The following is an 18,078-nucleotide window of genomic DNA, read 5'->3' on the forward strand; positions in this document are numbered from 1 at the left end:
TATTTTTGATACCCTATCAGCTTTGTCACTCCTGTCACTCAGAAGGATACAGTGTAATTTCAGTGAGGAATTGGTATAGAAAGAAAGTTTGTTGTTCGATAAATTCTAAGAGGGTTGTGTTTCTCTATATTCCTGTTTAAAGAATTAGGAACTTTTCCCCCGTATTTGCTCTGTTACTCAATGGCTGAAGCAAAATTTTAGTCTATCTGTAATATAGCCAATTTTTTGGGGGGGGGAGGATCATTACACAGAACTCTAGAGATTCAGGTCTGACTTGAAGTGTATGTTTGTATACCTGTTGCCATTGGTAGCAGATTCTATCAGTGTTAAGCTATCAAATGTAACATTGGGTTTACTCCAAGACAGCTGTCATTACCCTACTACTGTGTACCAGGGTAAGAATTGCCCAATTTCTTACAACACATTGAAGTATGAATGAGTTCTGTAATGTAGTCTTAGTTTTAACTAATGGTATTTTGTGTTTTGATTGTTCCTTTATTTTAAATGGCAGAGAAAATGAATCCCTTTGGCGGGAAGTGGCAGAATTACGGGCGAAACAAACACAACAGCAGCAAGTAATTCGAAAGGTAATGTGGTTTTTCTGTGACTGTAAACTACCATTGTTTAGTACATGTTTATAATTAGCTACACTTAGTCCTATTTTAATTTCAACCTTGTAACAGTTGGTATTTGGTTGGGATTGTTGCACATAAACTAGGAAATAAAGGCAAGGATTTAAATATCTCTTCACTGAATAGAGAACACTTCATCATAGCTATAATGACCATTCTAATCACATAGATTGTCATAATAGTTTTCAAAGAATCTCTCATCCATCATGGATACAGTTATATCGGACAACTGACTCAGTTTTAAAATCTATTGACTCTGTTTTGTTTACAAATGTTTAAACAGGATAAGCTTTTAATCTGAAAAATAGCAATGGATATAGCAGCTAAAACCTTCATTTTACCTGAGAATAGTGATGACTCAGGAGTATCCATGGTATCTCCACTTATTGTCTCAGCATTAAAGGTCAAGTAAAAGAATGCAAGTTGGCTAGTTTTATTTTGTTCAAGAACAAATTGGATTGAATATTTAGACAATAGACCTTTAAAAAAGGCTGGGATCATTCTGGTCTTGCTTATGAGCCTTTCAAGATAAAAATCAGTTAGTGGTTGTGCTTTAGTAGAGGTAATGCATGGGAGTAGATTTATATGGCACATAAAAGTTGAAACTTTGAACATAAAGTCAAAATAAATTTTCAGCATTTTATCATTATGCAAATTTAGACATATGCCTGACAGTAGTGGTTATTATTTTGCATATTTTGGTGTTGTTTTTTCATTGTGAAACCATTTATCTTTACTCTCATGGACTTCAAGACAGTCCCTCTTAATATTTTTGCGAAAATATTTTTTATGAAGAAATTCTGTGATTGTTGATTGATAATGTAAGAATTTTAACATTTCACAGAAACAAGAAAGAAAACCAAGGACATGAAGAATTTGTTATGTTGTCATTTTTATTATGTTTTATTCCAAAAAAAGTTAGTATTTGTGTTTGGTATTGCAATTTGAGATAGTGCATTGATTGAATCTAAGAAGAGAAAAAAATTGCCTGGAGCAGAAGACAACTATTGGTGTATAATTCATCAAAAAGGGCCTGTATAACAAGTATAGAGTTAATGTATTTCCCAATTTTAGTATGATATCTTATAAAATCTTTTTAGTCATTAATCTACTTAACAATTTCAGTAGTTATGAATATTTGCTTATACAACTATGCAGAATATTTCATTGACATTCTGATTGACATTGACATATTCCCAAGAATACTTGTTTTTTCCCCCCATTTTATTTTTCCCATTTTTAGATTGTCCAGTTTATTGTTACACTGGTTCAGAATAACCAACTCGTGAGTTTAAAACGTAAAAGGTAAGTTTACTTGTTTTTATAATAAAATCTTGCAAGGAAACAGTAACTAACTCCGAATAAGGGAATTTACCCATAAATTGCTGAGGAGCTGAGGTTTATTAGATCTGAGTAACTGCTACTATTACATCCCTGGCTGTTGAACTTTGTGATCTGTACTATCAAAAATTATTGAGGACCCCCTCCCTCCAAAGAGATTTTTATGTAGATTACATCTATTAACATTTACTTATTAGAAATTAAAACATTATTATTAATTTTTTGCAGATGAGCAAACCTTTTATTTTGTTTTCTCCAATTACATTCAAAGACAGTTTTCAACATTCATCTTTTTGCAAGCTTTTGAGTTCCACATTTTTCTATACCTTTTCTTTTATTCCTCTTCCCTATGCAGAACAATCCAACACAGGTTGTACACATACAATCATGATTAGCATATTTATGTTAGTCATATTGTGAAAAAAGAATTAAAACTAAGAGGGAAAGGAAAAAAAAGAGAGAGAAAGAAACAACATAAAAGAAGTTTTAAAAAGTGAACATAGTATGATTTGGTCTATATTCAGATTCCATAGTTTTTTCTCTGGATGTAAATGTTGCTTCCATATTAGTTCTCTCAGGGTTGTCATTAAAGACTGTACTGCTGAAAGGAGCTGCATCCATCTTAGTTGATCATATCATATTGTTGCTGTTAATGAACTTAAATTTCTACTTTTCCTCCCTAAAATGGAGAAAGCAACAGATGGAAAATTCATTTTCTACAAAATTTATATAGGAGCAGGTCTGTAGTTATTGATATGTACATTCTCTCCTACCTTGGTTGCCAAGAGTTGATTAGGTGATGGCCATGACCATCAGCATTTAGATTTAGGATGAAGGTGTATGATGGAAGGATAGAGGGGAAAAAAGAAAAAAAAAGTCATTGCCATTTTTTTAAAAGCCAAAATTTTGCTTGAATATGATTTAGAGTTTCTTTGTAAACATTTAACGAAATTACTATTAATTTTTTTGGAAAATTTTATCTTTTATAGTTCAGTAAAAACAGATTTTTAAAAAATGTTTTAACAATTTATACCCATAGTAACTCTGCCCTTATTTTTAGTGTGTTTGTCTAACTAAATATATAATTTTCTGATTTTTCAGGCCTCTACTTTTAAATACTAATGGACCTCCAAAAACCAATCGATTTCAGCAAATTGTCAAAGAACCAACCAATAACCACCACCACAAAGTAACTGTCTTTTTAACTCTTGTAATAATATAGTACTTTTAACAATCAGTATTATTTAATGTTTCTACATTTAGTTTTTTTTAATTAAGGCTTAATTAATAAACAACTGTTCTATGCTTTATTTATGCATGAGGTTAGATCTTCTAGTATAGTCACTTTTAAACTAGCTAGTTAGTATCATGAAACCTTGAACTCTATGAAGGCAGGTACTCCACTTTCTTTAATGAATTGTGTGACTTAAAAACAATCCTTGGAAACTGCTTAAAATACAACATTTGTTGTTTTTGTTTTGTTTTGTTTTTCAAAATCAGTCATTTTTGGAAATCCCCTGCCCTCTCAAATTAAACCCTCTCATAATAAAAACAACTAGGCAAAAATACCTTTTACAAAAACTTAATTGTTAAGTATACAATATTTAGCTTCCTCTCTTATCAAGATGTGGGGGAGAGGTATGTTTCATTTGCTGTTTTCTGGGACCATATTTGGTTTAGTTACTCAGAGTCTAGCTTCATTTTTGTGATCTTTTTTTTAAACTCTTATTACCTTATTGTAGTTGTTTATATTGTCTTCTTAGTTCCGCTTACTTCACTGTACATCAGTTTATATAGATTGTCCCTTGTTTTTCTGAATTTTCTCATAGATGTCATTTCTTAACTGCACAATAGTGAAACTTGCATTTCTAATTATTGGTGCAGTAGTTGATTTAGAAATTGGAACCTTGCTCTTAGACATATTTTCTTTTCCAATTTCATAGGTTCCACATAGTAGGACAGAGGGTTTAAAACCAAGGGAGCAGATTTCAGAAGACATCATTATTTATGATGTCACTGATGATAATATAGATGAAGAAAATGCTCCAGTTACTCCTGAAACCAATGAGGATGCTACATCTGACACTTCAAAGTAAGAAGATTCTGAAAATGAGTGTTAGAGAACAACTTCATAGGACTTTTTATTCAAGGAATACCTATTACAGCCCAAATCAATTGATAGATAGATTTCATTAGTTTATAATAGTAATTGCTTTATAGGGCTCTTCTGCTAAGTTTTGAAATCTACAGTTAATTAAACAAAAATAAAAAAGTTTAGAGTGACTTGGATTAGTAGGTAAAATACCAGACTCTAGTATTGGACTCTAATCTTGACATTTTCTTGCTTAGTGACTATAAGTAAGTCTCATAACTTTTGAGCTTTTGGCAGTAGGTATGTGCTACTAAACTATAGATAGTTTTAGAACTGCCTCAGTAGTAGGTGTTACTGAATCATCAAAAAAAAAAAATCATAGGTCTTGACATTGTCATAAGTAGGAAAAAACGCTGGAATGATTTAATAATTTTATTTTAGATTGTAATGCTAGAACATAGACCCTTTTCCTAGTAGCATCTTGTATCATTATGTTCTCTGTGATTTTTAAATCTAAATTCTCTGTTCTATTGTTTTTAAGCATCCAGAAATTTACCACTAGGGGTAGAAACTTTAGAGAAAAGAATATAACTGCTTCTTTCTTTTCTTTCTTATCCATGGCATAGCTGTAGCCAGTACCCTGATATTGTCATTGTAGAAGATGACAATGAGGATGAATATGCAGCTGTAATTCAGGGTGGGGACAAAAGTAGTGAACCAGCCAGTGTTCCAGTCAGTAACCATGTGAGTTCCATCGGTGGAAGTGGCAGCTCGCTGTCCAGTGCTATCCAGGTAAACAACTCATCTACTCTGACTTCAGAAGATCCTGTCTCCATGATGGATTCAATCCTGAATGAAAACATCAATCTTTTAGGAAAGTGAGTTATTTAATTTTGAATACTAATTTTAAACTTGATGGATTAAAATATTACTCTGTACTTAACTCTTTTAACTGGAAGACTGTTATCTATTTCAGTTCTACCCTTCAATTTTTCTTTCTTCAGTCGTTGGAAAATACACTTAGTTTTGTCCAGTTTGCTTAAAATCCTTCTTTGGTTTCTTAATTATGGCTTCTTCTGTAGTTACACTTGTAAATGATAAATGTTTTCTTTTTTTTAGTTTGTGCCCGTTTTATGTGTTTGTTGTCTATCTAACTCAACAAAAAGAAGTAGAAAGAATGCTGGTCTTGGAGTCAGAGGACCAGGGTTCAAATCATGGCTCTGATTCTTAATATTTGTGTGGTCTCTCAGGCATGACACCCACTCTGTCCTTCAGTTTCCTAATCTAAAATGAATATATTACAGTAGAAAAATCATCAAGGTTTCTTCACTCTCTGAATTCATGATCTTAAGTTTTATGATTTTGTTTCTTGATTCCTGATAAATGTGATTTTTGTATTTGAATTTTCCATACCTTGTGAAAAAAAAACTTAAAGGTTGAGGGTAAGTTTCTTATTTCTGCTTTACTAAACCTCCTTTTATCTACCTCTATTTTTTTTTAGCTAAAGTAAATATATATATATAGTTGAATAATATTTTCTATCTTGTTCTTTTCATGTTCTTTTGTGGGTTTTTTCCTACTTTAAAGGAATTTTATTTATTTGATTGTTTTCTGTTAACTTCTGTTTTTGGAGGATTTCTGAAAGATGCATTGATTCTGGAATAAAGAAAACTTTTATAATAAAGTTAACAGTCTGCTCCATTTGGATATAACCACATTAACCACAGTGCTTATTTCCATGATCCTTTGATTATTTGCAGATATTTTGGAGAATGGGATACCTCCTTTTCTGAATTGAAGGAAGGAAGGTCACTTGTTCATTCTCCTCCCAACTTGGAAAATCCCTAATAATCTTTCATCTAAATAGAAATTAGATAACCTAATGTCTTCTCCCCTATATTTGAGTCTAAGCTGGGGAGGTCTGGTCTGGCTTATTTAGGCCATTGGGATGTATTGCTTACCAAATTAATATGCTTAGAAGATCAGACCTTTATTTCTTCAATCATTTCATCTTTTACCTGCCATTCAGAAGATGAAAGATGCATAAGAGTACTGAGGAAAGAGTTTTAAAAACAGTACAATTAACTTTTAACTGGGAAGGAGTTCATCAAGTTTATTTAAAATTCCTTTCTTTTACTCAGTATTTATAGATTTGTTTTGCATTCAATCTAACAACTTTCAGATATTTTAGTGACCCTAGCTTTAATATAAAAATAGATACTTAAAATTTTCCTGAAATCTTTCGTAGTAGCTACTAGGATTTCATTTTCAGTTGTATACATTAATCAAATATTGTACAGCTTTAAATTTCTTTTGCTTCTGCATGAGGAAACTTCCTTTTTAAACTGATAATCAATAATGTGACTTTTCCTTAGCTTCTGGTCCAGTTGGTGACTCTAGATATGTAAAAAATCTTTTGTGTTCGGGGTTGGCTCTAAGCAGAGTGATAGGATCATTCTCAAAACATAAATTTCTTTACTTTGTTCCATGTCAGTCAGCTACTTATTTCTTCAAAAATTTTTTATCAGTTAACATTTTGAATGTCCACATAGTATTATAATAATTCACAAGGTCACTGACATAAGTTTATTAGAATGGACATGATCATTTTGCAGAAAAGGTAAGAATGAAATATCTAGTTGGCATTTTATAAAAACGATTTAAAGATGAATTAGAACATGTTAGCACCAAAGCAGTACTAATTAGTACTGCATTGTTTACTAAAATAGTCTCTATATTAGGTTCTTTTAATTAGAATCTGCTATTTGATATGTTACTGGAAATACTACTTTTTACATAGTCAGGTTGTTGTGTAGTTTCAAAAAATCATTTTAACATACACATAGACACATCTCAGGAGATACAGTATTTCATTCTTAATCTCGTTTTCTAGGGTTGAGCTGTTGGATTATCTTGACAGTATTGATTGCAGTTTAGAAGACTTCCAAGCCATGCTTTCTGGAAGACAGTTTAGCATAGACCCAGATCTACTGGTGGATGTAAGTATTTGGTATACTCTTTCCTTTTTAGATGTAGGTGTTGTGTTCTCAAAATTATGAACAGAAATAGCTTGGGGAGAGGGTTTTATTGTTTTGTATCTTACATGACTTTTCATTTTAAAAATTCTGATGGTAAACTTTGAAAAGAAGCCCAGACTCTTTATCAGTGTGTACAGGACAGTTAGATCAGGGTGTTCATGGAGTAGCAGTTGATTTTAATCTAGCAGCATTTAACTTTAATCAACAATACTTTTAAAACTGGGTTTTGTCCGAACTCATTGTGAAATGAACAAGAATAATTTGGGGCTCTGATCAACTAGAAAATAGTTTTATTTTTACATATAAAAAATATACTTCCATTTTTAAATAGGAATGCAACTTTTCTTATGAAAATTTGACTTTAAAAGTTATGTTGAGGGCAGCTAGGTGGTGCAAGGGATAGAGCACAGCACTGACCCTAGAGTCAGGAGGACCTGAGTTCAAATTCGGCTGTGACTTGGGCAAGTCACTTAACCCCATTGCCTTGCAAAGAAAAAAACCCCCAAAAACAACAAAAAAAGGTACGTTGCATATCTAAATGTGATTCCTCAGCATATTTTGGCCATTGATTTCCCCTCCCTTCCCACCTCTCCACAGATAACTAAGAGCCTTTATTTTTTTAAAACTTTGTCTTTTGAAAACTTCTCTTTATGTTTCTTCATTCTTTTTAACCCATACATCCATTCATACACACCCAATTTATCCAAACTCTCAGATCTTTGCCTTTAACTCTTTCTACCACTGTGGACAAACTCCTCTTTTATAAACCTAAATAATTTTTCTCATCTCTGCTCTTTATCTCTGCTACAAATGAAACCTGCCTCTACCCTCTTGATAGTCCTTCTCAGCTGTCCTTTCTAATTGAATTCTATTTTCTATCCACCACAAACTTTAGTGGGAAGAGCAAGGTTAACTTGTTCCTTGCTCCAATATTAGTTCTAGAATTTACCACTCTTTATCTGCTTCTTTTCAGAGTCTTTGATGTTTGACTTGAATATTATCTTCGGAACATCATTGCAGTCAGTCCAAGGGTTCCATTTTTATTGTTCTGATTGGCTTCTGCACATAACTTTTTTTTCTTTATCTTAATCTTTGCTTATCATCCTCAAAAGCTTTAGCATCCTTAGAGTGGTTTTAAAAAAAATTAAGTTTCTATTTACATAAGCTTCCTATCCAAATAATCACATTCTAGAATTCTAAATTAAAAAAAAAATCTGGAAATGAATATGAATCTGTTGCTTGGAATTCAGGTGCAGTTTCTTAATAGTAAAGGCTTATCAATAGTAAGGCTTAACTTCTGGAGGTTGACCATTAGATAATAAATAGTAACCCATAAAACAGATAGAAGGTTGGGAGTTTTTTGGTTAGATTTTTTAAATAGGCACCCACTCTTATGTAACCTGCTTTTCCTTAAAAAAAAAACAAAAAACTAGTGATAGGGGCAGCTAGGTGGTGCATTGGATAGAGCACCTGCCCCCGAGTCAGGAGTACCTGAGTTCAAATGCAACCTCAGACACTTAATAATTGCCTAGCTGTGTGGCCTTGGGCAAGCCACTTAGCCCCATTTGCTATGCAAAAACCTAAAAACAAAAACCAGTGAAACTTTGTCATTGGCTTCCTTAGAATGAAAGCACAGTGGTGGGGTTGCTGAGTCAGGAGTTATGAACAGTTCACTAACTTTTAATAAAGCTTCAGATTGTTTTATATAAAGTTTGAACCAATTTTGCAGTTACGTCTACAATATATGATTAGTTTTGTCTTCCCACAGCCTTTCCAAAACTGATGATACTCATTTTTTATCACATCTGCAATATGGAGTGAGGAAGCCTTAATTGTTTTAATTTGTATTTCTTTTAATAGAAATTTTAAGCATTGTTTCATATGGTTATTAATAGTTTTAAATTCTCATTTTGATTGAAAACTGTTCCTATTCTTTGTGTATTTTTGTCTCTTGGTCTTCATATTTATGTCAATTTTCCATTTGCTTTAGATTTTTATTATTATTGGTATAGTCCTGCAATTTAATTGCTGTATAAAATCTTCATTGAGGAAGCATCCTGTCTCAAAGCAGATCAACATCTTCTCTGATTGGCTCAATGTGGGGAGGAGGAGCACAATTCATATACACACACACACACATTTTTGTTTAATTTGTATGAAGAGCATTTTCTTCATCACTCTCTTAAGTCTAAACAATCAAAACAATAACCCTGATACCTAATTTTATAGTATTTGTTGATTTTTTTTTTTAGATTGGTATTCCCACACTGAAAATTTAACAATCAACTTTCACAAGCTAGCTCTTAACACACCCCACTGGTACAAACTCTTGTAAAATATTATGTATTTGAAGAAATGATGATGGATGATGGAAAATATTAGAGGGGAAAATAAGGTGTAGAAAGATTGATGTGTGAAGAAATTAATCCAGATCATTAATCTTATTTATGATTCTGGGAGAATGACAAATAGCTGCCAAAGGAACATTTTTGCCAGTGTATCCTACAAAGTTCTAGCTTCATCCTTAGAAACAATGGATGCACAGATTATCTGAAAATTGGAAATGAAACATAAAAAGCTGAAGATGGAGGGAGATCAATTGAACTTGACAAGATCCACACAGAATAAATTCATAATAAAGGTGATATCAATTTTAAAAGCACACGGGGAGCATTTTTTCAAAATTATCCAAGAGAAATAATCCAAAAAGTTGGGAAAAGATCACGGATGCTGTAACAAGAAAATTGACCAAGCAGCCATAACTACTGAGTAATATATCAACTTTCATCACACTAAATTTTATTATCTATGATATATTTATGTGAAGTCATTTAAAGTCATCAGTTATATTTATTGCCCAAATTTTTTTTAATAGTCTTATGGTAATTGCCATTCTTTTCCCCAACATTCTCCTCTCTGTGATATTTGCTTTGGCAAATAGATGCTGGGATTCACCTGTTTTTAATTTTAAAGTATTTACACTCTGATGTGGCACATCTTCATATTGGTTTTCATTAGGTGAACTACATTCCTGATGACAAAACTATTTTGATAGTGATTTCTTCTTTAAAAATTCAACTTGGAGGGGTGGAGCCAAGATGGCGACAAGAACAAGAAGGGATCAAGTATTAGGCGCTCTCTGATAAAACTTGAAACTAACAGAACCCACAAAGGAACCCAGTGAGGCAGTTCTCCTACTCAAGGTAACCTGGAAAAGAGCAGAAAGGCTCTGCTCCCTGGGTAGGAGGGGCGGCCTGCCAGAGGGGTGGCCCGCCAGAGCCAAAGAACTTCAGCCTCCTGGAGGCAGCCCCAGGGTGTTGGGAGCCCCAGCTCACAGCAGCGGGGGAGTCTCCTGAGCTGCACCCAGGGGAGCACCGGGCACAAAGTGGGGGAACAGCAGGGGACCTCTGCCAAAGTGAGCACGGGGAGCCCAGCCCCCAGGGCACACAGCCAGCAGCTGGGTCTTTCACCACCCAGAGCTGGAAACAGAAGCAGGCTGAGCCAGTAAGCAGGAGCCTCCAGGGCATGAGCCCGTTGAGCTAAGGGAGGGGAGTGAATAGAGAGAGACTGCTGAGCTCTGTCCTCTGCTCCTGGAACAGGACTCTGGGGCTCTGACCACATTCAGATCCTGATCACAGTCTAGGGCCCCCCCATAGAACAGCAGGGCCCCCCCCCACCTGAGCCCTGTGGCAGAGGGATGGGGCATATGGTCATTCTCAGACCAGGAGGGAGGACAGAGCCTCACACACTGACACCCTTGTGGGAGTGTCCCAAAAAGCTCAGGAAGTACCCCAAAACCAGGCCCAGGCTGGGAAAATGAGCAAGCAGAGAAAAAAGAGGAAGACCATTGAGAAGTATTTTGCAAATGAGCCCAAGAAGGATCAAAATACTCAGTCTGAAGATGAGGAAGCACAAGCTCCTGCATCTGAAGACTCCAAAAAACAGAAATTGGGCTCAGGCTATGACAGATCTCAAAAAAGACTTTGAAAATCAAATGAGGGAGTTAGAAGAAAAACTGGGAAAAGAAAGGAGAGAGATGCAGGAAAAACATGAAAATGAAGTCAGCAGCCAAGTCAAGGAAATCCAAAAAAAATGCTGAAGAAAATAGCATGCTAAAAACCAGCTTAGGTAAAATGGATAAAACGGTTCAAAAAGTTATTGAGGAGAATGCTTTAAAAAGCAAATTTGGCCAGATGGAAAAAAGAGATAAGAAAACTCTCCGAGGAAAACAAATCCTTCAAACAAAGAATAGAATTCAGGGAGATTTATGAATTTACCAGAAATCTGGAATCAGTACTTCAAAACCAAAAAAATGAAAAATTAGAAGAAAATGTGAAATATCTCATTGAAAAAACAACTGATATGGAAAACAGACTTAGGAAAGATAATTTAAAAATTATTGGAATACCTGAAAGTCATGATCAGGTAAAGAGCCTTGACATCATTTTCAAAGAATTACTACAGGAAAATTGCCCTGATATTCTAGAAGCAGAGGGCAAAATAGTAATGGAGAGAATCCACCTATCCCCCCCGAGAAAGAGATCCCCAAAAACCAACCCTTAGGAATATTATAGCCAAGTTCCAGAACTCCCAAGTCAAAGAGAAAATATTACAAGCAGCCAGAAGGACACAGTTCATCATGGAGCTGCAGTCAGGATCACACAGGACTTAGCAGCAACTACATTGGAAGCTCATAGGTCTTTGGAATATAATATACCGGAAGGCAAAAGAACTTAGAATGTAGCCAAGAATGAACTACCCAGCAAGTCTGAATGTCCTCTTCCAGGGAAAAAGATGGACTTTCAGTGAACCAGGGGAATTTCAAATGTTTCTTTTGGAATGGTCAGAGCTGAACAGAAGGTTTGATCTTCAGATACAGGACTCAGGTGAAGCATGGAGATTGGAGGAGAGGGGGAAAATATGAGGGACTTAATGATGATGAACTGCATGTATTCCTGCATAGAAAAATGACACTGATAATACTCAGTTAATAGAGCAGGTAGAGGGAGCTTTTATAGTTGAAGCACAGGAGAAAGCTGAATTTTAAAATAAAATATGGTGTAAAAATGGAGTCAATAGAAAAAAAGGGAAATGTAATGGAGAAAGAAAAAGGAGAAGGGGAATAGGCCAAGATATTTCATATAATAAGATTTTTCTTTATTACAATGAGCTATTGCAATGATGGAAGGGGGGAGGCAAGGGGGAATGAGGGAACCTTTGCTCTCATTGGAGATGGCTAGGAGAGGAAACAGCATATATACTCAGTGGGGTATAGACATCTGGAGTAAGAAGGAAGGGGGAGCAGGAGGAAGGGGTGGGGATATGAATAAAGGAGGAGAGGATGGACCATGGGGGGAGAGTGGTCAGGTATAACACATTTTCTTTTTTTACTTCTTACAAGGGGCTGGGATTGGAAGGCCTGCCCAGGACCATAGGGCCAGGTGGATTCTGGGCCTGGGGGGTGGTATGGGGGCTCGGGGCTTTTTGGCCCCAGGACCAGGGATCTGTCTGCTGCGCCACTCAGTGACCCTACAGCAGAGTCAGAGTGAAAGGAGAGAGAAAATAGAGTACATGGTAGTGGAGAAATAAGAAAGGAGGGAGTTGTGTTCAGCAATGGCAATGGTGGAAAAATATGGAAGTAACTTTTGCAATGGACTTACCATAAAGAATGTGATCCACCCAAAAAAAAATTCAACTTGCCCTTAATTCTCACCTCAACTCTTTTCTTTAGGATTTTGCTTTTTTTTGTATGATTGCCACCACTTCAAAATAATATGCCCATAACTAAACTCTACCCTCTCTAAATTAGCTTTTTCTGATCTCCTAGTTCCAATGGCACTATTGTCTTCATGTATTGTAAGATGATAAAATGACTATCATTTTAAAATTTTGTTTTACTTTTAAAAGATTTTAAGTTTATGCCAAACATCAGTGTGACTAGTTATACTTATTTTGTAGCTATACTCATTTAACTAAATAAAAATGTACAATATGTCATAGTATTTCATCTTTATCTCTAGTCTGTCAGTTCATTTTTGTTTATTTTGTCGTCATAGTCGATAGGAAGTGGTAATCATGAAGAGCCAATATAATGGCTTTTTCAAGAACAGGTCATGCCAGGTTAACTTTCTTTTTTTTCTTTTTTGATTTAGTTACTGAACAAGTAGATCAAGAGAATTGTGCTTATGTAGGTTTACACAGATTTTAGGAAAGCATTTGATTAAAGTTTCTCAAGATATTTGTAAGACAGGTCAAAATATATTATGGATGATTATATAATTAGATGAATTTGGAGCTTGTCAAATCATCAAAATCTAAGAGGTTATTGATAATTTTCAGTGTTGGACATCAGGTTGCTGTACTTGGCCTTTTGGCCTTGTATCGCCCCACAGTGAGACAGATAAAGGTATAGGTAGAATGTCAGATTTGAAAGTGATAGATCACTGGGGGTGGTGGTAGTCAGGATTCAAAAATGTCAGGATCCAAAATGACTGAGACAGACTAAATCATTGGATTTAATTAATCATGAGATGAAATTCAGTAGGGAGGAATATAAAACCCTTATCCTTGAGGTCAAAAAGTTCACTTCATATTTGCAAGCTGGAGGAGTCATTTTTATCTGAAAAAAAGGGAAGAAAGTTTTAATGACTACAGGCTCAAAACACTATGAATCAACAGGGTTATGTGGCAGGTGATAGTTCCTTTCTACTGTGCCCTCGTCAGACTACATCTGAAGTAATGTCTTTATAGATGTCACAGTCTCAGAGTAGTTCCTCCTGTTAGGATGGTGGCTCTATTTAGCTTGTGTGACCCTGGGCAAGTCATTTAATCTTTGTTGGCTTTAGTTTCCTCCTCTGGAAATGATTTGGGGAAGGAAATGGCAAACCACTCCAGTATCCTTTATCAAGATAGGAAGTTGGACACAATTGAAATGAATAAATAAATGAATAATAACAGCAAGATGGTAAAGGTCTTTGTGTCCTTGTCACATAAAGATGTGTTGAAGGAATAGGGGATATTTGGCCTTGAAAAGAAAAGATTGAGAGATAATGATACATCTTCAGGTATTTGGAGGGCTATCAAGTGGAAGGAGGGACTCGAATTGTTCTTTTGTCTCTCAGAGGGAGCACCAGTAACAATAGGTGGAAGCTGAAAAGTTATCTGTCAAGAAAATTTTGCTAATAATAAAGCGGCATCCAAAACTGGAGTGGGCTGCCTCCAGAGATAAAGAAGCTCTTCAGAGAAAATGTTAAATTTGACCATTTAATCAGGCATGCTGTTGTGAATAGTCATTTTAGGATATGAGCTGGAATAGATGGTTTTTTCATTGCATTATTACATAAAGTTCTTTACTGATTTCCTTTTTTCTCTTCATACTTGTTGATATATCATCACAGTAATACTTTATATTAATGTTCTAGAATTTAATTATTACTCTCATTTAAAAATAATTTAAATAGATTTGATTCTTTTTTTACACTACTCTTTAACTTTTAACTCTGTTCCATTGCACCATTGAATCCTTCATTATTGCCAAAGAATTAAATAAAACCAACTGACAATTTCCAGTACTGTCAGTATATGTGTTATTCATTTCTCCTGTTATATTGATAGATCACTATATGCCTATTTCAGTTTGATTTTTCTTTTTTCTCATTAACTTTTAGGTATCTGTCCAGTGGTAGTTTTCTAAGTCACAGTATAAGCATAATGTTTTTACTTTATTCATGAAATTCCCAGTTGATTTCCACAATGGTTGGACTACTTCATTACCTTACCAGCAGTGTAATGTGCCTGTCTTTCTGCCGCCCTTCTAACACTGACTTTCTATATTTTTAATGACTTCTCCCCACTCTACCCCAGTTTTTGCCCAATATTTGGAAATTTAGGTTGCTTCCATTTTTTTTGTCAGTTATAAATAATGAAATCATAGATAACTTTGAAACAAAAATCTCTTTTTGTTTTGTCTTTGGCAACACATTTATGTTTTCAGTATGTTCCCAGCAATAAAGATTCTACTGATATGCATTTTCACCAGGAAATAAGTACACCTTTCTCCACAGCACCATTATCATTGATTTCCATTGCTTGTAATAATTTTTGCTATTTTGTTGGTTGTGTTTTTGTACCTCAGAGCTGAATGTGGCTTCCCAGGGTTTTAAAAGGGCTGCAGGGTTGAGCAAAGGATGGGGGCACTTCTTTCAATTCAGGCATAGTTCTGAGGAAGAGGAGCGACTTCATGAGGCTAGATTGGTGGAGAGACTTCCTCTTAACCATCTGGGGGCTGTAGAGTGGTTACAGTGACATCCCTTGAGGTGGCTCTCGATCTCATTGCCCTATGTGGGAACTAGAATGGAAGAAAAGCTCAATTTATGAAACCCCTTGACCCAAAAATTAGTAGGAAGAAGGGAAATAATGAAAATAATGGAAGTTCCTCTCACTACTTACTTCATCCCCTTTCTCTAATTTGGAATCTTGCAGGTAAGAGGGTACATCTGGGTGAGAAATGTTAGTATTACAGGTTCTAGGACATTGTGATAGCATGTAAGTGTTTTTCCTTAGTTAATAAGAGCTTCTTCTGGTGCTTCCTTCTGGTGACTTCGATTTTTCTATTTCTGTTTAATTTCTTTTTGATAGGGCAGGGAAGAGGGTTGGATAGAATTGCTAAATCACTGAAGGAGTTTAAGCGAAGCTCCCCTGACTTATTATTGCTGTGATATCTTTCAGAAAACTCCTAGTGTCATTTTTGACATCTTCATCATCTTTAGTCAGTGAATCACCAAATCTTGTGGGTTATCTTTCAAAATGTCAGTGGCAATTTTTTTTCTTTTCCCACTGACACTTTATTGAAGACTCATTACTCCTGCCTATTGTAATGAAAAAAGTAGGAAATTTAGAGTCAGATTTGGGTTCAGGATCTAGCTCTGACACGTAATTTACCATAGGGAAAGTCTTTTAATATTCTTGAGCTTCAGTTTTCCTCACCTATAAAGTGGGATAGTAATGCTTGCATTACCTGCTTCACTGAATTGTTATGAGGAAAATAGTGGATTGCAAAATTCTAAATATTAATGTTAAATGTTAATGTACATTCCCCTCTATATTATACTGACTCTCATTTATCTTGAATCTCTACTGCCTGCAAACAGGCATACTATACTCATCCCTTTTCTTATCCTCAGAAAACCTCACTTGACACATCTTTTCCATCTCTCTCTTTTGTGGCTAAATTCTTGAAAAGATCATCTACATTAGGTACCACTATTTCTTTTCCACACTTTTGACTTCTGATCTCATCATTACATGAAATTGCTCTCTACAAAGTTAATGATCTCAAATGGCTTTTTTCTCAGACCTTATCCTTCTTGACTTCTCTCTCCAGCTTTTGACATTATTGAGCACTCTCTTCTCCTTGGTATACTCTAGGTTTTCAAGTCTGACTGTTTCTTTTTCTGTCTCCTTTGTTGAATCTCTGTCCTCTTCAGTCTTACACACAGGACAGTGTCGTTCTCTTCTCCCACTGGACTGTTTCACTGAGTGATCTTATCAGCACCCAGGATTCAATTCTTATTTTGCTGATGATTATCAAATCAACTTGCTTATCTCTTTGCTGATCTCCAGCTGCCTATTGGCCATCTCAAATTTAGTCTCTCATAGACACCTTAAAGTCATCATTTCCAAAACTGAATTTGTTATCTTTTCACTCTAAAATCCTTCCTCTTCTTGGCTTCCTATTGTTGTTGAGGGCACATCATCCTTGCAGTTACCCAAGTTGGCAATCTAGGTCATCTTAAGTTTCCATGACTCTCTTGCTATGATTTCCATATTTAATCTGGTGCCAGAGTCTGCCCATTTTATCTTGGCAACATCTCTCACATATACCCACTTCTGTTCCCTGACTGCCACTAGCCTAGCGTAGGTCCTCAGTTCCTCATACCTGGACTATGGTGATAACTTGCTGTTTGGTTTACTTGCCTCAAGTATCTGTACTCCAGACCAGCCTGTCAGAGAGGTCTTTCTAAAGTCCAGGTGTAGATACGTACACACACACACACACACCTTTTTGTTGATCCTATTCCCCCCCCTCATTTCTACCTCTTCACTTGGCTAGCTTCCTTCGAGTTCTAGTTAAAATTCCTCCCTATAGAAGGAATCCTGATCTTTCCTAACTCTCATTCCTGACTCTCGTTCCTTCCACTCATCTTTCAGTAGCATGTTTGTGTGTGTGTGTGTGTGTGTGTGTGTGTGTGTGTGTGTGTGTTTTAGTTAATGTTACTGAGGGCCCAGAGCTACAAAAAAAAAAATCTGAAATTATATCCTGATAACTAGAAAGCAGTGAGACTGTTTCTCTCATTAAAAGAAAAACATTTTGTTTTCTAATAAAATATAATAGGACTGTGGAACTTAGTGATAAACAATTAGTGTAGGGGGCAGCTAGGTGGCGTAATGGATAAAGCACCAGCCCTGGAGTCAGGAGTACCTGGGTTCAAATTCGGTCTCAGACACTTAATAATTAATTACCTAGCTGTGTGGCCTTGGGCAAGCCACTTAACCACATTTGCCTTGCAAAAAGAAAAACCTAAAAAAAGAATTAGTGTAAAAATGTAGTTAGATGTTGGATAATCTCCTAATTAAAGTTGGGATTGTGAAAGAGGAGCCTTGAAATAATAATGACATATTAAATATACCACAGATGTAAAAATATACCTTCCATGGTTCTGAACAACTTCTTGGTAAAGGTAGTGTTATACCATGAAGCATGCACTATCTCTAGTCAGAAGACTTGACTCCAGCACCTATAATATATATTATATACATTATTATATATTATGTATTGTAATAAAATTTACAAATATATTTTATGTATAAAATATCTGATAACATTTTGCATATACATATAAAATACCTGATTACTTTTGTTAAAGACTTTTCATGGCTTCTCAACTTTGTTATGTGTTCCCCTGTTACTTAGTAA

At 35.2% G+C, this 18,078-nt stretch overlaps 1 protein-coding gene across 2 annotated transcripts in view; it reads left to right on the top strand.

Annotated features, from left to right (window-relative positions):
- HSF2 (heat shock transcription factor 2) overlaps positions 1-18,078 on the top strand; it is a 43,273-nt gene that overhangs the window by 20,055 nt on the left and 5,140 nt on the right. The window contains exons 5-10 of one of the 2 annotated variants that reach the window (XM_074187478.1): positions 512-587; positions 1,876-1,937; positions 3,075-3,162; positions 3,917-4,065; positions 4,692-4,943; positions 6,959-7,064. In XM_074187478.1, the coding sequence (XP_074043579.1) occupies positions 512-587; positions 1,876-1,937; positions 3,075-3,162; positions 3,917-4,065; positions 4,692-4,943; positions 6,959-7,064 (733 nt within the window). Of the gene's footprint in view, positions 1-511; positions 588-1,875; positions 1,938-3,074; positions 3,163-3,916; positions 4,066-4,691; positions 4,944-6,958; positions 7,065-18,078 lie in introns of those variants that run through there. The other variant, XM_074187479.1, reaches the window with a different exon arrangement.

Source organism: Macrotis lagotis, chromosome 5 (genome assembly GCF_037893015.1).
Source record: "Macrotis lagotis isolate mMagLag1 chromosome 5, bilby.v1.9.chrom.fasta, whole genome shotgun sequence".
Taxonomy (NCBI): Eukaryota; Metazoa; Chordata; class Mammalia; order Peramelemorphia; family Peramelidae; genus Macrotis; species Macrotis lagotis.